This window comes from Sphaerodactylus townsendi, linkage group LG13 (assembly GCF_021028975.2).
Source record: "Sphaerodactylus townsendi isolate TG3544 linkage group LG13, MPM_Stown_v2.3, whole genome shotgun sequence".
NCBI lineage: Eukaryota > Metazoa > Chordata > Lepidosauria > Squamata > Sphaerodactylidae > Sphaerodactylus > Sphaerodactylus townsendi.
The window spans coordinates 46,327,232-46,350,655 of NC_059437.1; the positions used below are offsets into that span (position 1 = coordinate 46,327,232).

The 23,424-nt window shown below is 44.8% G+C and overlaps 1 protein-coding gene across 1 annotated transcript in view; it reads right to left on the reverse strand.

Moving 5' to 3' along the window:
• Positions 1-29: 29 nt before the first annotated feature.
• GOLGA3 (golgin A3) overlaps positions 30-23,424 on the reverse strand; it is a 42,533-nt gene continuing 19,138 nt past the window's right edge. Inside the window, 15 exon segments of the mRNA XM_048513674.1 lie at positions 30-4,710; positions 6,424-6,587; positions 10,083-10,187; positions 10,189-10,244; positions 10,612-10,741; positions 11,598-11,730; positions 12,787-12,812; positions 12,814-12,933; positions 14,699-14,815; positions 15,644-15,841; positions 16,591-16,734; positions 17,279-17,495; positions 20,716-20,810; positions 22,013-22,276; positions 22,831-22,908. Coding sequence (XP_048369631.1) covers positions 4,503-4,710; positions 6,424-6,587; positions 10,083-10,187; positions 10,189-10,244; positions 10,612-10,741; positions 11,598-11,730; positions 12,787-12,812; positions 12,814-12,933; positions 14,699-14,815; positions 15,644-15,841; positions 16,591-16,734; positions 17,279-17,495; positions 20,716-20,810; positions 22,013-22,276; positions 22,831-22,908 — 2,055 coding nt within the window. The 3' untranslated portion in view covers positions 30-4,502.

The window sequence follows — 23,424 nt, forward strand, 5'->3', positions numbered from 1 at the left end:
CCCGAATTCATCATAAAAAATGAAAACCGTTTATGAAAAATAGTTTATTGCACAAAACCTTCCAAGGATGTTTATGCACATCTTAATCCTTTTTAAATTAACATGCTTTTAAAGGTCACAATCATTAATCCAGAGTCAAACACAACTTTAACTATTCTCTCACAGTTGGGTCTCCCAATGAAAACAGTTACAGAGGTGATTTTTTTCCCCCTCCCTAACCAATACAATGTAACTCAGCAACTGGTTGAAAACATGAACAACGAGACAGTATTTGCATGATAACATTTAGAAGTTGTTTCCAAGAAATTTACATAGGTCTACTCAAGGCAAGACTGGAGGCAGATGAAGTTTTGGAGAAAAAAAGTGTGTCCATAAAATATATTATAAAAAATGATGTGGCAGGGAATTCACTATCTAAATTTGGCTCATCTGTCATGCCAAAAATACAATTTGTCATGTTTTGGTTTAAAAAGGGAAAGATATCTAACTAACCTTAATGTTCCCTTTCACAGTTCATAGATTATAGCAATGATACTTAATATATCAGCACGCAGATGTCACTCTAGAAACTATCCTGATTTCTCAGATATGAGATTTTTTTCCTGATAAAAGGGGGGGGGGGATATTGCTTAAGTGTAGGATGTGTCCAACTATATACCAGGGAAAGAAATGAGTAACCAGGATGAAAAAGTTACCAAATAACTTGGAAGCCACTCAAGTTACCATACAACATACTGCAGAAGATGGGATACGCAACATATAGAAACATCTGCTCAAACAGTTTTTTTATCCAACACTAGCAGACACTTGAAGAACGCTCTCAAACCCGCTGTCAAAATTCACAAGACAGTACTGACGTTTGCTTCATCTTTTAACCACACTGCAAGACACAGATAGCAACTGTCTGTCCTCCTGCCCCCTCCCTGTGCCATCTCTTTTTACCATTAGAAAGGCAGTTGAGAAGTATTCACCACAAAGAATCAATTGACATGGGAAGTGCCTTCCAAAAATATATATATATATCCATTTGCAGAACGGGTCCTATGAGGGATTAGTCCTCTGATTTCTCAAAGCCTGAAATTTTAACTGAGGCCCGACTCAGTTACTTGGTAGAGATCTACCTAAGAAATCTGAGATTGCAGAAGGAACCTTCTTCTCAGATGTAAGTTATGGAGAGAGTACAGGGCTCCAGAGAAAGAAGGACAGATCAACAATGAACTTCATTTCCTTAACTTTGTGGGCTACCACAGCCATTTGGAAGGACGCATTGTATTTTTCTAAGCTTAAGGGCTGGATCTACAGAAGGGTAATTCGGCATGCTGGTCATGGAACTGATCTGTCCATCCACGCCCTCTGCCTGGCTTCTAAACCTTTTTATGCCACCAGAAAAGCCGCCATCTAACAGGTGCAGGATGCTTGGGATTATCAAGGGATGTAGTTTGAGGAAGCAGATGGGCAGGAGGGAAATCTGTAGAAACCCACAGGCACCTCGAGTGAGCAGAAGTGCGTTATGCTTGGACAACTTTGGGTCCAGTCTTAGATGTGTAAGTTTTGCTACCACAATGGTCAAATGGCAGATGTAACTAGGAGAGAATGCGGTCTTGCAAAGGGTTGGGTAAATAAAAAGGAGACTTCCTTCAGCTAAAATACAACATAATGTGCTGTTTTCCCTCCAAGAAGGAAAACATGGGCTTAAGGCTACACTGCTTGATAAATACACAGTCTGGCTTCTTTTAACAAGCTGGTCAGGAATTGGTGAAACCTTGAAAAACTGGTTTGACTAATTCCCTAGAACTCATTCAGAGAACTCATTCAGTATTCTGGAAATGTGTTCAGCAACTGTGAATGCTTCTTGTAAGCTCAATAAATTCTTTATGGGCACTCAAGGTACCCAACTGAATATTAATACATATATATATATATACACACACACACATATACTAGGTTCTTCCGGTAAATAATACAGTGTGCTAAGAAGCAACATGAAAATCTCATTGGTGCAGATTCTGGAGTTGGATATATATTAAACCATTACAGATTATTAACTTTGGTGTTTAAACACTATTATATTTTTCCTTTTTTAAAAATTACCAGGTATGTAAGCTTCTAAAAGGTGGAGGACAGCAGCAAGAAAAGAAATCACACATTACTATTTACTCTGTAAAACAGACTTTAGTAGTATAAGCCTTCAGTTTATCTGGATCAGTCAATAAAGCTTTTAGGGTTTTTTTCCATCTTGATAAGTTGATTAGTCTTTCAAAATAGCTTACATCAACGTCCACAAAGTATCCTTCCCCACAAATGCAAAAAAAATGTACTTTACATTTAAACGAGTACCTTTCCTTCATATATTAGAAGCACAAATTAAAACATCTTACTGGACTTTCAAAAAGCCAGTCATTTTCAACAGCAAACCGTTCAACGTGTTTAAAACACAAGTGGGGTGGGGGGGGAGAAGAAGTCAGAGAATCGGTCAGTTTTTAAAAAGTAAAATGGAACACATTATATAGCTTCCTGTCCTCGAAGGAAAGTTAGAATTGGGCCAACGCTATAGCATTGCTGCAGAAGCGGATTCTGTCAGGTGAACAGAATTATCTGAAACACCTCCACATTAAAAGGGCCACCCAAGCAGTGACATCCAATGAAGTCAATGGGCTTAAAATGGTGTAACTTTGCTTAGGACAGCACAGTAAAGGCAATCTTATCCTCCCAAAAACATACCTGTCTTTGAGAAATTTGATTAAAAACAGAGATCTGCAGATTGGGCCATTTTCAGTGGCAGAAATCCTTAAGCAACTTCCTCTAGATTTGTCATGTTTACTCTGAATAGATCTGCCCTATAGCAAACCTGGAACGGAACATGGCAATGCACACGTGACTGCTGCTGAAAACAGGAGCGGTGTGGCCAGGGCCTTCATCATAACATGTTGTACAACATACCCATGGTTGCTTTGCATGATGAAGAAAGGAGTGATCCAAATATTAAAGGGTCAGTGAACTGCATGTTACAGCCTACACTTCCGCACCTTTTCAGCATCTATCATGGTAAATCCTACATCCCCATTCATTCTCCTAGCTGGAATTTTTCCTAGCACATCCTAGAGTGCAGTTCAAAGTGCGAAGCAAGCAAAGTCTGTTTGCTTCAGAATCTAGTGAGTTGGAAGTTTTTGCATCATCAGCTATGGGGCAGGGATGGAAGAAAGGTCTAAGGCATGTTGCTTCATTTTGGCTTCAGCTTGCTAATGTTAGATCAGCAGGCTTGTCCGCAAAGAAGGCTACGTGAGCATCAAGCTCCTAATCAGGGGAGTTAAAGCTAACAAACAGAGGTGTATAGGCAATATATAACATTCGTCTTTGAAAGATTCTATAAATGAATTAATTACACTGCTAAAAAGCTTTGATTTTAGGGTTAGCTTTCCTGAGTCCCTTATATACAATATTTTCCAAACACCGAACTAAAAGATGTAATTACATTAGAAGTAACAACAAAACCTCAAACCCTGGCAATTTGTCACCAGCAATATATAAGCCTCTTAAAACATACTCCAGGCTAGAACAGGGTTATGTATTTATATGGGCCCTGTCGCTGGAGTTGTCTTCTACCTAATCCCCACCCACTACCCCGCAAAAGTGCAAATAAATCTGCCAAAGTAAAACAAAGCTCTCTACTGGCTTTTGGGTGTGGATACTAAAGCCATTTAGTCTGAAACAGACCCAGTTGATGCAAGGGAGCTACTTCAGAGCATGTTACCTTGAGATTCATGGTTACAAAAGAGATATGCTTCATATTGATCAGCTGCTACTGTTAATGCAATGAACCAAGGGTCTCTCTGTTGACAAAGACTGGTTTGAAGCCAAACATCAGAAGTCACCACCTGACTCATATTCCAAAATCTGGACCAGACTAAGTCACTATGGATGACATCTGCTAGCACAAAAAAATAGTCCTTTTCAGATGTTACATCCATGCATATGGAGAGCAATCACGTATGGATTTTCCCAATACGTGCAGTCATCATGTTGTCTGACTGGAGCACTGTGCATATTTTGCAAGTGCAAACGTCTTTAGTGCATGAAAACCAACCGCTGGCTTTTTTGAGCATATATGGAGGATCGCAGGTCATATGCACTCCTGATACGTGTGGGTGTAACCTCTGAAAAAACCTACTGGCATAAAAGCCAATTCACTTTGCAACCAAATTTGGTTTCTGTTCATTATAGAGACGAGGGTGACAAGGAGCAAGAGAAAACAATTCTCTTGGAAACTTCTGGACGCACTGAAGTCAGTTCTCTACCAAAGTATGACTCTCTCCAGAAAGGGTCGATGGATTTAAGGAAAGATTAGCAAAGTTCTGACTTCAATTAGCATTTTGCCTATTTTCATTTCTCTGTTACTAAAAGGAAAGATGGAGAACTCGAAAGTCAGTTTTTTAACAAAATGCATCGATAAAGACTTTTTACATATCTAGAACAGTGATGAAGTGAAGCAAGGAGGACTGAGGTCACTGCATTATCCCTTCTTTCCCACCAGCACTGTGATTATGCACCTTTAGACCTCTATTGGGAAGTTCCTGGTTCCCTGAGGCAGAGGCAGGGAAGGATGTAGTAAGGTCCGTTAACTGCCCTTCTATCTGTGTCCATGAAGACATTGATTCGTGTACTGTGATTGTGTGCTCCTCCATTTGACGTTGGAGGCTATCCATCTCCTGCCTTTGGAAAGCAAAATAAAAGGGGGGGGGGAGGGAGGGAAGCCATTAATCAGGTGATAAACAGTAGTGAAGGACAGATACAATCAGAGTCATGGCAAGGTATAACTTACCATGCGAACCTTAAGCACTGTTCTTGGGTTTTCTCAAAAACATTGTTCTAGATGACTATCTGGAACCTGTCTTGCGTCTGATAATTAGTGCTCGTATTTGTACTGGCTCACATTGGAAATCAAACTAGTACACCCCTTTTCATAGCAGATTTGGTATTAATGTCCAAATCAATACATTAATGGAAGATTAAAATCCAATCCCTGCTGTAACAAATGTATTGAAAAATCAGCATTATTTGTAATGCACTGGAATTGTAAATAACCATTTGCTTGTGTTATATTGGTTGGTTTCTGTGCTGATGACTAGAAGGGGATTGACCGCTCTTTGTTGTATACTTGCTTGTTTAGTGCATATAATAACAACTGGAACTAAACAATTCTGGGATAAACGGGTGGAGAGTCACATTTCAAACACTTGAGCAAACAAATCGAACATTCTCCTAAAAATAGCATTTGACAAAGTGCCTGGTATACAAGCCTGTTGGGTCCGAACGAGTCAGTGGTGTAATGGTTAGAATGCTGGACTCAGGCCGAATCCCTGCTCTTTCACAGGAACTTGCTGGATGACTGAGGGCCACTCACATACTCTCAAGCCTAACTTACCTCACACAGTTGTTATTAGGATAAAATCGAGGAGAAGGAAAGGAAGTTTCACATTCTCATGTAAAAAACGAGTGCAAGTTGATGCATAACATGAAAACTAGAGCCAGGAGGGGGCATTTTTGATTAACTTCATCAGACTTTTAGAATTCAGCTGATAGAAGGGGAGGATCCATACTCTTCTCAGCCCCATTTTCGCATGGAGTTTGAAGAGCGAATAAGTGGACTGCCTGCCATTCCCTCAACAGGTAGTGGGCTAGGTATAGCATACAGAGCTGGAGGAAACACAGGCCGTTTCCGCACGGCCTCCAGTCGCCCCCACGCCGCCAAGAGTTCTGGCGGGCGTTAGGGGTGTGAGTCTGCCTCGCGACGCAAAGCGTTGGCGGCGAAAGCAGGCGGCCGAGGCCGGCAGACGGCAGGCGGCTCTGCATGGGAGTGGCGCCTCTTCCTGCCACTTCGGAATCATTGTCGTTGCTTAGCCGCAGTCTCCGCTTCGATGCTGCCCTCCTCACCCTGGAGAGCCTGGAGACAGCGGTCGGAGGACAGTGTATGGGCGGCTACTTCAGCAGGCTACTAATGGTACACGAGGACACCGGGTGAGTGGGGCTGAGACGGAGACAGTTGCCTCGGGCGGCGCTGGCCTCGCATCCGGCTGGAAGACGCTTTCTCCCAACAACAACCCTTTAAAGGGTTGTTGCTTAGGGCCGCCTGACGCCACCCTGGGGAGGTGGAAGGGTCGCCGGGCTAAGCTGGGCGCTGCAGCAGCTGGGCGCTTCAGGTGAACGGGCGCCTGGGGGGCAGCGCTTTACCCCAGGCTTATCGTTAATGGGCCGTGCGGAAACGGCCACAGAATTTCCTGCTGATTCCCAAGACTGAAGAGGGATTGTGGTTTCTCATGACCCCCGTGTGATCATACTCTTGGGTCAAAAACTAACCAAAACTTTCAAACACTTTGGGTACAATTCTACACCTTAGCAATATGCAGTTAAACCAGATTTACTCACTTGAGTTGCTGGAGGCAGCTGTTGAGATTTTTCAAAGGCTCTTTACTCACAGCTGCTGGAGGCTTCAACAGCTCTTCCAGCAAAGCTGCAGGGACAGGGCAGTCGGGAATCTTCACCGGAGTCGCAGGATGGGAAGAATTTGCCTCTCCCTTCAGTTCTTTCCTCTTTGAAAGGTGGAAAAAATCACATCAGAAACAAGCAAAGTAACTTTCTTAGCTGTAAACCAATTTGAGCAGGCCTCTGGAGAGGTAGCTCACTTCATAAACTAAAATAACTTTTCTTCCATGACCACATTTGAGCATCTGCTTTGCGTGCAGAAAATTCCAGGTTCAGTCTTTGGCATCTCCAGGTATAAGGATCAGGTAGCAGGTAATGTGCAAGACCTAGCTGAAACCCAGGAGAACCACTGGCGACAACCAGAACAGACAATGGTGATCAATACACGGCACCTTCACCTGTTCATAGTAATCATGGAAACCAGACTGTTTGAAGTCTTGCTGTATAGTTTCTTACCAGAAAAAGTCCAAATCAAGATGAATCCATGCCCTACGAGGAGAGACTTAGGGAACTGGGTATGTTTGGTTTGGTGAAAAGAAGGTTAAGAGGTGACATGATAGTCACGTTTAGATATTTGAAGGGATGTCATGTTTGTTTTCTGCTGCTCCAGAGACTAGGACCAGGAGTAATGGGTTCAAGGTGAAGGAAAAGAGATTTCACCTAAACATCATCAGGGCTAACCTCCTGACAGTCAGGGGCCGTTTGACAGTGGAAATGCACTGCCTCGGAGTGTGGTGGAGTCTCCCTCCTTTGGTAAGGTTTTAAGGAGAGGCTGGATGGCCATCTGTCAGGAGTGCTTTGCCTGTGTGTTCCTGCATTGCAGGGGATTGGACTTGACGGCCCTTGGGGTCGCTTCCAACTCTATGATTCTAGGATTACAGAAAATTAAAAAAAATTATACTAGTAAATAATAAGAAGGATTTGGATAGTGCTGTCATGGCTTCAAACCATTTCACTTCCACTACTGTTTTGCAAGATGGATATTATTTCCATATTGTGGATGGAGGGATGAGACATATGACTTGCCTAAAGAGAACTAGTAAGTCTGTGGGCAGAGGTGAGATTCGTAAGCTCAGCCACTCAACTCCAGTAACTCCAAGGACTCTTTTTTTGTGACTGATGGCATTGTACAGAATTGGAAAGGAGCCACGAACTATCAAGGACTCACGCCCTTGCCACGAGTAGTGCTATATCTAATAATAGACTGGCTGGTCATAATAGACAGGCAAGGTCAGCATCTACTTACTCAGGGAACTGTCCAGGCATGCTGGGAAATTGGATTTTGCAAGTTAACCAAAGGGGGAAAACAAACTGTCTAATGAAGACTGAGCATGCTCCAGCAGGAACGGAATGTGGGGGGTGGTTAAAAACCAATGGAAGGGGAATAGTTGTGGCTGGGTAGAGTGCAGTGTCCACCTGCTCAAGCCCCTGACAGCTTAGAGAAGAAAAAGAGAAGAGAGCCAATGTAGTGCAGTGACTGAGAGCGCCAGCCTAGTATCTGGAAGACCCAGGTTTGAATCCCCACACCTCAAGCCAAGGAAGCTCTCACTCAGGACTTTTGTAGCAGTCAGGTTCTCTCAACATGACTACCTCGCAGGGTTGCTGTGGGAGGATAAAATGGAGGAGAGGAGAATGCTTTGAGTTCTCAATTGGGGAGTAGGGGCATGGATATGAATTAATGAACAAACATTTTCTGAGAGGTGGGAATTTCAAAAAATCCCACCCCTCCAAATGTTTGCTTATTTATTTCATTAATTTAAAAAAATCCCACCCACCCCCTCCACTGATATTTCTCACAGGATTTTATTTATAAATTCCTAAAAGATGGTAATTCAGTTTCAGCTTAAACATCCACCAAAGGAAACAACACAACTTGCAGATTGTTGGCAGCCCACTAGAACAGGCATTTGCAACCTGCGGCTCTCCAGATGTTCATGGACTACAACTCCCATCAGTCCCTGCCAGCATGGCCATGCTGGCAGGGACTGATGGGAATTGTAGTCCACAAACATCTGGAGTCCATGAATGGGAATTGTAGTCCATGAACATCTGAAAAACCGCAGGTTGCAGACCCCAGCACTAGAACAATCTAACTAACCTTTGATGAGGGAAATATGGGATGACAGTAGTTTGCTAAAACAGAATGCTGCCACCTAGAGGAGGAGGAGGAGGAGGCCTGTCGTGTGGAGCATCTTTATGGCCAAGCGCTACAGGAGGGGAGGAGCTGGTTGGCTCTTTCTAGGGCAGCAGTTCCCAACCTTTTCAATATGGTGACCCACAAGTCCAAATTAACTTGGTACAGTGACCTATTTAGGGCTGGCTCAAGGCAAACAGACCTTGACACCCATTTAGTTCATTTGTGTGTTTGTTCATTCTATGCAGCAGTGGCATAGTGGTTAAGAGCACGTGTACTCTAATCTGAAGGAACTGGGTTTGATTCTCCGCTCTGCCACTTGAGCTGTGGAGGCTTCTCTGGGGAATTCAGATTAGCCGGGTACACTCCAACACACCTTGAATCCATTACTCCGGGTCCTAGTCTCTAAGGCAGCAGAAAATCAGCTTGCTCCCTCTTTGACATGGAATAGAATATAAGCCTGTTCAAAGATGCTGAGTTTCCTTTGTTTTGATGGTGGGGAAGTGGGCAGTGGTACAGAGTTACTTTGCAAGCAGATCTCCAAAGTTTACAGTAAGTAAGAAGGTGGGCCCCAAAGAGTACAATAAGAAGCATGTCTCCCTTCAGAAAATGTGGGAACCACACCTCTAGGGGATGGGGTGAGATGATTAGAAATATACCTGAGAACGCTACAGGGATCTCTGGCAGAGGTATTACCTGTGTACCTTGAAGCTGTCTGAAAGAAGTGACTGTGGGCCCTTTCCCCCAGTACCTGTCTGAAACTGCTGGGAAGGAAGGCTGGCCTCAGAACCCTTGAGGGGAAAAGACCTGCAAGCAAAGACCTGAGCAACAGGAATGCTGCTGAGGCAACGTTTCTGCCTGGCATCAAACAGATCACTCACAGATATTATGACTAATGCAAAAAGGCCCAAAGGACCGATCTTGCACTGACCACTTAACTTTGGCAACCAATTCATGAGCGAAACTTTCACTTCATGAGTTACTCTGGTTTTCCTAGCAGAACTGCAGCTAGATCTTCTTTCCCACCTCTTAAATACAGAGTTTTGTATTTGGAAATTATGCTTTAGGCTTGTGAAGGGCTTAACAGCCACAAATGCTTTGGAACTTTATTTTTAGACATCTGGACATCATAGTATTTGATAGGTTGTCTGTTTTGTTAACTATCTTTATGATCTGGTCTATGACTGTATAAAAAAATTCACATAAAGTACATCCTTAGTTTGCAGATTTAGGGACACACGTACATTCATTTATTCCAAGAAATAAAGTGTTGCAAACAACAGAGGGACCCCACCACTATCATTTAATCCTAAACTCACATATGTATGATGTGCTAAATGAGGATAATTGGGTTCTGGTCCTCTAGAGGAGTTGTCACCATTAATCCTGAAGGTGCTACTGGACTTCCTTCTGCTCCAGTCTGACCAGTTCTCCAGAAGAAGCCACCTCCCTTGCCTTTGTCACATACCTTCTTGGTCCTCCCGTGTTTCAAGTCCAGCTTCAGCTGCTGGTTCTGCTGGAGGAGTGTCTTCATGCTGTTCTTCAGTTCGGTCACTTTTGCCTGAAGGCTATGAATCCTTGTCCTTCTGAGTCAATGATTGATCGCCTCTAACCATCTCCAACTCTGTCTCTGATAGCCTAGGGAAGATGAAAGAGGCTAACCCCTGCTCCCAGCCAGCAGCCAATTTGGGCAGCTAACTCTCAAAATGCCAAAGTGTGCCCACAAACTCCAAAACAGGTTGGGGACCCCAGCTTAGTTCAGAGCCCAGAATCATGCGGTTTCCAGAGGTACCATGAATCCATACACCTTATCCAGCTTCTGCCAGAATGGCCAAATGGCCATGCTGGCAGGGGCTGATGGGAATTGTAGTTCATGAACATCTGGAGAGCCGCAGGTTGCAGACCCCTGCTCTAGCCCATACAAAAATGGTTTGCTTGATGAGTCTCTCCACCCTGATCATAACCCTCTAAGGCTGTTCCCTCAGGAAAGGTCAGACTCGATACCTGCAAAACAGACTGTATGCCTTCCAGCTCTTTGTGGCTGCGCTGCTCCGTCAGGTCCAGCTGCTGCTTTAGGGCCTGGACTTCTCTCTCCTTCTGATCTACCTCCCACTTCAGGTCTTCAATCTACATGCAGGGACAGAATGTCAAAACCCGATCAAGTCCATCCTGCACCCAGTAACATTCCACTGAAGTCAATGAGAATTCAACAGCCAATGGGCTTGCGTGGGAGTGAAAAAGAAACAGAAGATGCTGTGCACTGGATGTAGACTTAGAGCACAAATACACAGGTGCCTACACACCTTTGTGGGTGAGCGCAGAGAAGCCGATTTTGCAGTAAAGCCTGTTCACACAGGCAGTGGTTGGCAGGAACAATCCCTTCCGCCTCCCAAAAAGCAATTTGACAACACTGTGCAAAGCAACTGTGCTTTAAAAAAAGCACTGTAAGTGAACTGGCAAGGTGCATAAGCAAAAAACCTCACACATTACTATTTTTTCCTTATTTTTTCTCATTTCTTCTGGAAATACATTGGGTTGGATCCAAACTAAATTTTTCATCAGCAGAATGGACCTTTCCTGCTCCTCCCCCCGCCCAGCAGAAGCCAACCAACCTCCATGAAACGCGGCCCTTAAAGGATAGGGATCCTTGAGAGACAGCAAGCAAGAAAGGGGTCCACGGCTGGAATGTAGAATCAGTAGATACTGCCAATTTAGTCCAGGATGAAGGTGGGTCAACAAGTGCCAGCCAATTAGCCCATGACACAGCCACCTGGCAACCAATCATTCTTGAGCACAGCAAAATTGGGAGAACCAGCAAAGGCAGCAGATGTAGAGTTCACATCACTTAGCAGTGGCAACTGTTCTTGACAGTGACATCTACACGCACGCCAGTGAAATGCTGGATTGTCGCGTTAGCCTGTTGGCAGAGCGGAACAGCTATTTGTGGCGGAGAGGAGCAAATGAACCACATTAAAGCTTTCACCTCTTGATTTTCCACAGGCTGCTTGCTGAGCTGCTCATCCAACTGCTTCCGCAGGAGTTGAAGCTGGGCTCTGGCTTCTGCCAGCTCTTGTTGGAACTGGGACGCTTCTTCGGAATGCTTCCCGTTATCGGCCCTGGAACGACAAGGAAGACTCAGTGTTGCTACAATCAGTCACAGTTTTCAAAGAACGACAGAAGCCTTCCACAAGAGGGCCAGGCTCACCCCTTGCTTCCACAATTGGTCCAGCTGGATCGCGTAGGTTGATTGGATGAGAAAGTTTAATGCTATTCTGTTATGTCAGTGCCATGCAGAGGACTGCAGATCTCTACTTACTGATAAGTGATTGGAACTGCTCCCTGCTTGGCTCAGGGTTGTTATTGTTTCCCAAGACGGCCCTCGTTCAGGAGCTCTTAGAACCCCGCTGCTCAGAGCTTCCCAAAAACCAAGCAGCTGTCTGCTTGAGGGACCAAGACATCAGTAAATCTCAGTTGATAAGCAGTCCATTGTTACTTGATATTCGTTTATTTCATTTTATGTATTGAGCATTTTATAGGTCACTTCCATCCCCTCGGCGGCTCGGCGAGGTGGCTCTTCCTACAAATACGACTGTTTCCAGAACAGTAAACTCAATATGTAACATAAAAAAATCTAACTCATTAAAAATTCAGCAACCCAATTAAAACAATAAATACAAATTAAACAACAAAGGTTGTGTAAAAACACACACAGCAGGCCTCGGGTCTAAAGGCCAAAGGGAGAAGGGGAGGAGAGGCAGGGCCCAGGATGGGAATCAGGGCCCCTCACAGAAGTTGTAGTCCATAGTATCATAAAGTTATGGATCTGAGATAGCCTCCTATCATCCCCCTGCCAAAGTAAGCGATGCTGGTAGGGGATGATGGGAACTGTAGTCCATAACATCTGGAGGGCCGCGAGTTTGACACCTGTGCTTTAAGCAGCTTCAGGAGGATACATAGGGGGATCAGCAAGGACTGGGCAAAAGTGTTATTTCATTACACTGTCAAACAAGATGCACTTATGCTTGGGGTGGGAGGAAGATGAGAGGGAGAAATGATGACCACCTAGCCTGATGGAGGAATATTTCTCCTGAAATAGACAAGCAATCTAATCAAATAGCCAGCTACCAGACTTCTGAGAAACACGGCACTTCCAGTCTGACTAGAATACTCACTGAAGCTTGTCCACTTCGGCCTGAAGCACTTTCGATGAGCTGCTTTGGTCCTTTGGCCTGCAGCTCTCGCTTCACCTCGCTGAGCTCAAGGGCAGCTGCTTTGTAATGACGGCGATTGTGGGCTGCCTCTGCTTTGACAGTTGCGACCTACAACAGCAGAACTGCATTAGTGTGACTGCTATATTCCAGCCAATCACCATATAAGTTACCCTTTTAGGCAAATGCATGTACATAATGCATATGTATGCAAATAAGCCAACGGCCAAACAGAGAAAGTAAACATTACTATTACTGAAGAGGGCAGGCGCCAAAATGTCTAGCCCTTCATTCATCCAGAGGGCTGTATCCTCTCAGGATCCTGAGCCTATTGTTTGCAGAACTGTTTAGCTCCTTTTAAAATTTAGATTGCAATCTCAAGAAGAGCACATGGATCTATGCCTTTAGAATACCAAACTGTTTCATAGAGTTTCGTGACTGAGTGGGGATTTTCACCTGGGTCTCCCTAGTCCTAGTCCATAACGCTAGCTGTTACACCACCCTGGCTTTCAAGCGTAGTCAGTTATTCATTAATTAGATGGCATTTCTTTACTTTTAATGCAATGTTGTGCGCGACACTGTTATTACAACGTAGAAGCACAGTGGTTGAAAGAATATAATTGTAGGTTCAAACTTTGTGCTTGCAAAAAACTCACTGAGTGAGTTCAGGCAAGCTCTTCTTTCAGCCTTAGGAAACTCCACTCTCCTAATCTGCAACAGGCAAGACTATACACTGAGGCTCATTCCGCACATGCAGAATAATGCACTTTCAAACTGCTTTCAGTGCTCTTTGAAGCTGTGCAGAATAGCAAAATCCACTTGCAAACAGTTGTGAAAGTGGTTTGAAAACGCATTATTTTGCGTGTGTGGAAGGGGCCTGAGCTACCTTACTACTGGGCATTGGGAAGGCTATTGGGAAGATTAGAAGAACATAATAAAGTGCTTTGAAGACAAAAAGGACTCTATAAACACCATGTACTCAGCTTGTGTATTGTCGGCTATCTAATGGGTTTGGATCATTAGGTGCCAGAGCTATTAAGGGTCGTAGTTTAGCAGTATTTTCTCCTGACGTTGGCTACCTGAGCCTGTGGCTGGCACTGATCTTCTGGATCCCCCTGAAGATGCCAGCCACAGATGCAGGTAAAACGTCAGGAGAGAATGCTGCTAGAACACGGCCATACAGCCCGGAAACCACACAGCACCCAAACCATGTACTATTATTATTATTATTATTCTCCTCCACTTTTATCTAAGATTGGCTTCCAAAATGACTTACAACAATTCAAATCCACCACAAAGGTAATGGGCAAGATGTTAGAGATTCGGGAGTGTGTTTGTTGGCCCACAGCTTGGAAGAGAACATTTGTGGCTAGGATGAACGAGCTGGATGGAGAGAGGTGGCCAAGGTGTATTTATTTGCCTAAGGTCAGCTGATGGGTTTGGGCTACAGCTTGAGGCAGTTGAACAGGACTGAGGAGGATTTCACTCTCCTAGCTATTCCCTGTGCCAGTGGTGGCGAACCTTTGGCACTCCAGATGTTATGGACTACAATTCCCATCAGCCCCTGCCAGCATGGCCAATTGGCTAACAGTCAATGCTTAAAGTTCACATGTATGCCTGCAACTCACCTGGATGGCGAACGCTATCCCGATCTTGTCACTTAAGCAGGCTTGGCCTTGTTAGAACTTGAATAGGAGACCACTAAAGAAGTCCACGCAGAAAATGTCCCTTGCCTTGAAAACTCTACAGGGTCACCCTAAGTTGGTTGTGATTTGACGGCTCTTTCCCATGCCTGCCGCTCACACAAAGGTTTTTTTACCTACTAGCTCAATTTGCCATAAATGCTCCTAATGGAAGTCCTCAGCCAAGCCCATACCTGTTCTTTAAGGTCATTCACTTTTGTCTTCTCTTTTTCTAGGGCCATCTGCAAGGCTTGAACAAGTTGCTTCATTTGCTGATCCTCTTCTTCTTTGCGCTTCAGAACTGCTTGGACCTGGAACATCGATAAAACCCAAATGGTGAACAGGGTAAAATAAAATCCCACGTTGCAGTGCGCTGGCGCTGCAAGGTAAACACTAGCAGCAAACTCAGACTCAAAACAACAATCAAACAGTACCATACTAGAGTGTAGAAACTGGATCAGACTGACCCAGATTATTGGGGAAAATGATTTAAAAAGCCCTCTGCAACTCTATACCCCAGTATATTCCCATAACTTTATTGAAGACAACTGCCCTCTGGTGTTTCTGAGACCTCCCACTGATTTTTTTCTTTTGGTAAATTACAAGCTATATACCCTGTTGGGATCATTTTTACCCATAACTGCATCTAAAGGGAAACCCAAATTAGCATGTAGGGCAAAATTCACAAAACATAATTTGCTTAATGGTTAGTTTTATTGCTTGTTGCTACTGCTCTATTCCTCTAGTGCCAAATACTGAATAAAGAGTTTATTTAATTTATTTTATTAAATTTCTATATTTATTTTTTTTTAAAACCCTCCCCAACGGCTGGAAGCACGCTCAGTGCAACCTCCAAGGAGTTTTGTTTCTATGACTTATTTTGGGGTCTACTTGATCCCAAAACCAAAATAGTAAAATACAGTTTGGTGGAGGATTACAGGGTGCTCTTTGAAAGCCAATTAAACGAACCATATGGATGGCCATCTGTCAGGAGTGCTTTGATTATGTGTTCCGGCATTGCAGGGGGTTGGACTTGATGGCCCTTGGGGTCTCTTCCAACTCTATGATTCTATGTTAAAACAGGCTTACAGGCATACAGTAATCCTAGACTGCTGCCCAAATGAAAATGCTGGGAGTACCTGAAGATTCAGCTGCACGAGATCTGCCTCCCTTTTGGCCAGCGCTGCCTCGAGGATGCGATTGTGCTCCCGTAGAGCCGCATTGGATTGGCCGAGACCTGTAAGTTTCCCCCGTTCGTGCTCAAGTTCAAGTGACAGCTTCTTGTTTATTTCTTCCAGACGTTTTATCTTCTTTCGGAAGCCCCTTGATTCTTGAAGCTGAACAACCGTATGTATGGTTACTGCTTTCAAAAGCTACCACAATGCAGGTTTGCTAGGTTACTGAACAACTCAGGGACAGCAGAAATGTTCATTGTTTTACAGCAGGGCTTTCTAAGGGTGAATCCAGACTGAGTTTTCTACCAGTGGAATGGAATTTTCCTGAATCACTTTCCCAATGGAACCCACCAGTCTCTATGAAAGGCTGCTTCTAAAGGAAAGGGGCTCTAAGGAATGACATAAGAGGGTTGTCTGCAGCAGGAAGGGAGAATTAATGGAAATATCAGGTAGCAAAAGATTCAGTCCTGATTTTATTTCAGCGCCATAAGATTTTATTTCAGCGCCATCCATATTTGTTAAGTCTGTGGACAGCTTTGGAATTTTGAGAGGGAGTGACGAGCATCATGCCACCCCAAAAGGGCTGCCAAAAGAGGCAAAGTCAAGTCCAAAATGGATGCCACAGAAGGTGGAGCCAAATGGAATACTTTGTTTCCTCATGCTTCCTGGGAAGAAGGAAAGCCTGAAAGGAAAAGGGAACCACACACTATCAAAGGAAACCCCAGAGGCTTTCCAGTGTTCTTGATCCTCAGTGGAAAACCCTTTCATTTGAATGAGGGCAGCCAATAACAAGCCCTGCCTCACAATGGACCCACCCACTTTCTGAAAAGACTGGCAGCTGTCATGTTGGGGAAGCCTGGTGTAACCCATATTCTAGGCAACTAGAAAGGCAAAACTGGAAAAGTCAGTACCTCATCTTCGAGTTCAAGGACTTTTTCTCTGTAATCTTCCAACTCCTGACTGGTGACTGAGATAATTTCTTGCAGTTCCTTTTCTAGTACCATCTTGCTGTGGCCAAGAGTTTGCAATTCTACCTCCAGAGCCCGAATTCTTTCCTGCAGGCAAAGATCCACAAAGACTCATTAGAACCACCACTACAGCAACAAGAAAAAGGAGAAGAGGAGTAGTAGTTTGGATTTATATCCCCCCTTTCTCTCCTGAAGGAGACTCAAAGGGGTTTACAATCTCCTTCCCCCCACCCCCCCAACACCTTGTGAGGTGGGTGAGGATGAAAGAGCTCTGAAGAACTGTGACTAGCCCTAGGTCACCAGCTGGCACACGCACAAGCTAATCTGATTCACTAGATAAGCCTACACAGCTCAGGTGGCAGAGCGGGGAATCAAACCCAGTTCTCCAGATTAGAGTGAATCTGCACTTAACCACTACACCACGCCCTCTGATTGGGCTGCCTGATGAACAAAGCATATATAAACACTACTAATTACTGCTCTGCATTGCCTCCATGCAGTGCATTCCTTCTGTCTCAGTTAATTCAACGACAACCACCAAGGGCTCCTCTAGATAGCAGTTTTCAAGATCCTAGGAGGGTCGGGTCCACCTCTACCTAGAGTACTGCAACTCTACAGGACATTTGCCTACTTGGTCTGCCTGGCTGTGCTCTCCATCGGAGATCTGTGCCTTCAGTTTGCTCAGCTCTGCTTCTGATGTTTCCTTTGCAGCGAGGGCTTCCTGCAGCCGCCGACTCAGGATCCCGACAGCATTCTCGTAGGCTTTGTGCTTTGCTTTCATCTCCTTCTGTGCCGTGCTGAGATCTGACCCCAGTCGCTTCATTTTGTGCTTCTGCTCAGTTATGGCCCTGATTTTAAAACAAAAGAAGCAGACCCGTTCAATTGCTTTCCCCAGACACTAATGGTGTACATTGGAGAATTGCATATTAAAGGAAATGCTAACAAATTCTAACACTCTTCATTCAGAGTCCACAACCATATTCCTTTTCTTTGTTGGGGTACTTTATAATCTGAGTGGCAGGGTGAATCTAGAGGATTTCATATTATTTTGTGGGGTGAGTATTCAAACAGTTGCGTCCGAACCCACGGTTCTGTACCAGATTCTTGCACTGTCCACGCAAATTATCTCACCTACTTGGAATGTAATGCCTCTCATGCATCTTTTTTTCTGAATGAAAACTGTTGTGTTATTCCAAACTCTTCTGCAATAGCTTCACACTTCTGATATGTCTGTCTGCATCCCACATTTCTTACATCCTCCATTTCACTGGAAGAGCACGATGAATGCAATCCTGATGGCCACAGCTTTCAGGCAGTGCGAGAGTGAGGGAAGTCCTTCCCGTGCCTGAACTGCCCCATAGGCTTGGATGGCTCACGATGCACAAAAGTGCATTCCCGGATTGGAACGCCGGTGGAAGGGTGGCCAGCACATTTGCCCCCTGTGCCAGTGGGGCTGCCCCTTATGTGGAGGAGGGCCCTCTGCCAGTTCCTTTGTGGATCTGCCCTTCCCATTTGGATTGGGCTGCCCAAGTGCTAAGTAGGGGGTGCCCTCCCACCTACCGTGTTTCCCCGAAAATAAGACAGTGTTTTATATTAATTTTTGCTCCCAAAGATGCGCTATGTCTTATTTTCAGGGGATGTCTTATTTTTCCGCTCCACAGCTGCATGCTCTGGTGTTCTGTTCGACGGGCATGCTTCCAAACAAAAACTTTGCTATGTCTAACTTTTGGGGGATGTTTTATATTTAGCACTTCAGCAAAACCTCTACTACATCTTATTCTCAGGAGATGTCTTATTTTTCTGCTCCACAGCTGCATGCTCTGGTGTTCTGTTAGACAGGCATGCTTCCAAACAAAAACTTTGCTACGTCTTACTTTCGGGGGATGCTTTATATTTAGAACTTCAGCAAAAGCTCTACTACATCTTATTCTCAGGGGATGTCTTATTTTTCCGCTCCACAGCTGCATGCTCTGGTGTTCTGTTCGACAGGCATGCTTCCAAACAAAAACTTTGCTACGTCTTACTTTCGGGGGATGTTTTATATTTAGCACTTCAGCAAAACCTCTACTATGTCTTATTTTCAGGGGATGTCTTATTTTCGGGGAAACAGGGTAGGTGGGAATCTTCTGTTCACGGAAGGAGTCCTTCTGCAAACTCTGGATTCAACACAGAGTCTTGGGTGCCATCACTGAGAAACACAAGTAGCAAATATCCTCCTTCCTTGTTAGTTAACATGAGGCACAGTTGCTAGGAAGTATCTTTTATATGGCCACCCTATTCTGAAGCAGTTTCCATTAATTTCAGGGGCACTTCTGACTTAGTCAGATCTGCTTATTTCGTCTTTCCCCACTCTCCCCTCCAATGATGCCCAAAATCTATCACCTGAAACATCATGCCTGCCAGAACAGAGCTCCCCACCCCCCACCCCTTCCCCTGGAACAAAAGAAATCCACTGAACTCTGCGTTTGCGCTCAGATAACACGAATATTAACAGTGGATTCAAGTTAATTTGACCAGAATATCAGCAGCACACCCACAGCAAACAGCGTGAGCTGCACGGCAAAGGGCTCAGCGAGCAGAATGTTGGCAAAAATCCCAAAAGCAAACACTTCTTGATTCCACTCTAATTTTATACTAATTGGGATTAAAAGCTAAAGGGGGATAACAAACAAAACCTACATTATCCAGGCAAATAATTAAAACAAGCCACACAGAACTAGAGACAAACATATTGCAAGAATCAGACCCCACCATTTTTTAAAGCACTGTTCACTTAAAGTCACCTAATTCAGAAGCGTCAACCCAAGGAAGCTACTTCAAAAGGACTTGAGGCCACGCCCACGATCCATCTCCTTTTGACACCTACATGGGCAGCCACGGGGTTCTCAAAATGAGCAAGAAAGCTCATTGATCTGCCCTTTCATTTCAAAATTACTTAAGTGGCTTAAGAGAAAGGGCCATGGCTCAGTGGTAGGGCATCTGCTTGGCACGCAGAGGGTCCCAGGTTCGATCCCCGGCATTTAGAAGAAGAGGAGTTTGGATTTATACCCCACTTCTCTCAACCAGAAGGAGTCTCAAAGCAGCTGATACATTTCTTCCCTTCCTCTCCCAACAGGCCCCTGGTGAAGGAGATGGGGCTGAGAGAGTTCTGAGAAAACGGTGACTGGGCCAAAGTCACCCAGCAGGCTTCAGCTGAAGGAGTGGGGAAACAAACATGGTTTAGTAGATTAGAGTCCACTGCTTATGTGGAGGAATGGAGAAGCAAAACCCAATTCTCCAGAGTAGAGTTCACCACTCTTCCCCACTACATTATCATTTAAAACAATCAGACAGGAGGGGGTTAAGGGAGGGGGGAGGGAAGGCTGGCATCTGGTTGTGGCCTGCCCACTCACCCCAAGGGGACGGGGAGGGAGAGGGTTTCCACATCGAAGATGCCAGCAGTAGATGCAGGCAAAATGTTAGGCGCAAAAGCTACCAGACCACAGCCACATAGTCTGGGAAATCCACAACCGATAGCAATAATTCATCTATATAGCTCCAGAAACAGCGCTGGATGCTCAAAAAACTTCCTTGGCTTGCTACAGAGCAGACATCTGACTTTGTAACCCCTGGCTTCAGCTATAAACTCTTCTCTCCGGCACTGGTCACACTACTTGACTTAGCACTGATACCTGTGAGGAAACCAGATCCTTCCTCCTTTCACCTTTTACTCCATTTCCTACTCTAATTTCAGACTTATGCTCTGGCTTTGACAAAAGGCCTGGTTGCCCTCCGCTTTTGGGGTTCTTGAATCTTTTAACATAGATGAACATAGACAGATGCATGTTTACAAGCAACGAGAGATGGCTGCTGCTGAATTCTCACCTGATCAGTCTGTTAGTGAAAGAGAACGCGACTGTTTCAGTTCTACAGACCACCCAATGATACAGATATGAGAAATCCACAGAAATTAACCTGTGTTATACAACAGACTTGCTGAAACTGTATGTGCATTCAGGTACTGGAAGATGATCAAAAACATGAAAAAATTATTCTGTATGGCATGGTTAGACCCACTGTTATACTCACATTTTAGCTTCCTGTTGCATCTCATCCACCTGCTGCTTCAGTGCTTCGTTCATCTTGGCAAGAGCATCCATTTGCTCTCTATCAAATTGCAGAGACTAAAAAAGGAAAACATGAAGTTACACATTTCATACTCCAGCGGACTTATATGTGCCAACCAAGGTATGGTCAATGAATAGACACATACGAAATTGTTGGAATAAAAATTGCCAGACGAAGGATGCCACAGTATCTTTTGCCAGCTTTTTACCACCATCCTGCAACAATAAATCTATACTACAACGTTAGTTCATTTACGTATCCCAGATAATCAGAGCTTCTTCCTCAGCCTTTCTGACCCCAAAGCCATTTGGCCATTTCAAGTGACACACACTTATTCCAGAAGACTCAGACAATGGCTTAATTCAGACAAATGGTTAAATTAAATTATGGCTACTGTGAAAAGTCTGCATGTCAGCCAGGCCACTGACTAGCACTCATTATGGCAAGAACGGGATCTGACACCATGATTTGGTTTGGAGCGACATATGAAGACACAAAATAGCTGATTGAACAGTTCTGACTAGTCTGAGCTCAACAGAGGTTGGAGGCTAAACAGGGCCTGCCATGGCAAGTACTTGGAAGGGAGACCACTGAGAAAGATGAGTTGCTATTCAGAGGAAGGCAATGGCAAACAACTTCTGCTCCTCCCTTGCCCTGAGAACTTCATGGTCTTGGGGTCACCATGAATTGGTTGCACTTTGACAGCACACAATGATGAAGATGTTGATAACGAAGAAGGAGGAGGAGGAGGAGGACATCCTTAGCTTGGTCCCTAACACTGCCTTCCTTAGGCTATAGAGAAAGCTGGTCAGAGTGGTTCAAAAGCAAAGCCTTTGTGAGCTTTCACCACCTCTTGCTAGCAATCTCCCCCACCAATGAAACCAGCATCTGAAGAAACAGCATGATGTGAATCCCAGCATCACAAACTGGTGGTGGAAAGTGCCATCAAGTCATAGTGTACTTATGGGGACCCGTGCTGGGGATTTCAAGGAACAAGGCGGTCAGAGGTGGTTTGCCATTGCCTGCCTCCATGTCGCAACCCTGGTATCCTTTGGAAGTGTCCTATCCAAATAATAGCTGGGGAAGCCATGCTTAGCTTCCAAGATCTGGTGAGATCAGGCTAGCCTAGCCCACCCAGGACAGGGCATCACAAACTAACCATGGTTAAAATACATAAACCATGGCTGCATGTTAAGTCTGAACTGAGATTATACATTTATCTTGAAAGCTAGAAGGATAGGCAAGAGGTCCTCCACACCTGCAGCTGGGCTTCCATGTCGTCTCGTTCTCTCTGTGCAGCTTGCAGGTGGCTTTCCAGCTCTTCCATCTGCTGCTGAACCTCAGACACTTCCTTCTCCAGCCGTGATTTTTCCACCTCCACCGACTTTTTCTCTCCCTGGAGCTGCAGGAGCTCACGCTTCAGTTCCTTCATTTCAGAGTCCAGCCTCTTCTTCGTAGCTTTCAGTTCGCTGATCAACTGGTCCTTGGAGCTGGCATCTCGGCGGTAGGCCTCCACCATCACCTAGATGGCAAGCGAGAGTTGGAGACACTGGTTTTTTAAAAAGTCATTACAGACAGAAGGCTACATCTTTTTTCAAAGTGTTTTATTTATAGGAATCAATAATGCTCAAGTGAAAAGCAAGAGGGAGGAGGAAGTGCTCTTACATAATCCAGTATACAATACCATTCACTTCCTATGGGAATGCTGCAATCTCAAGTGCCCTAGTCGCATAAGGGCCACAAAGATAGCATGTCAAAATAAAGTCTATGGCTCATTCTGCACATGCGGAATAATGCATTTTCAAACTGCTTTCAATGCTCTTTGAAGCTATGCGGAATGGCAAAATCCACTTGCAAACAGTTGTGAAAGTGGTTTGAAAACGCATTATTCTGCATGTGCGGAAGGGGCCCATGTTCTGGTATTATTTCCAAACTGGGCTCTCCCTGGCTCTAGCTTGGCACTCAAACTACTGCATTGCCCTACTACCGTCCGCTGGCTGCAGGGATCCTGAAAGAGGTGAAAACAAACATTTAATTTGAAATGGATGGCTCTGAGAAATGGATACACATACACACCTTCTGCTGAAGGAACTGTTCCTTCACCTTCTGCACCTGCTTCTTGAGGCCCGCACTTTCATGCTGCAGATTCTCCACCTATGGAAGAAATAGCCTTGGGTTACAAGAGCACTGATCTCAACTCAATAAGGACTAGGAATGATTGACCATGTCAAATGCTGCCATCAGACTGAGTAATAACAGTAGCTCTGACCCGTCTTCACCCAACTGTCTATGGCATAGGAGTCAAACTCGAGGCCCTCCAGATGTGATGGACTACAGCTCCCATCATCCCCCGCCAGCATCATGCTGGCAGGGGATGATGGGAACTGTAGTCCATCACATCTGGAGGGCCGCGAGTTTGACACCTGTGGTCTATGGCAATCGGCTACGAGGGCGACCAATGCTGTTTCCGTCCCATGGCCAAGTTGGATTGAAATGGCTCCAGAGCCGAGGGGCTCTCCGAAAACGCCTGGAGCTGTTCTGTTGCTGCTCTCTCGACTATCTTACCTAAGAACGGAAGATACAGCTCTGAGTGGTAGGGATCAGTAGGATCCAGAGATGGCTCTTTCAAGAGCGGCCTCACCACTGCCTCTTTCAACCCCAACGAAGACC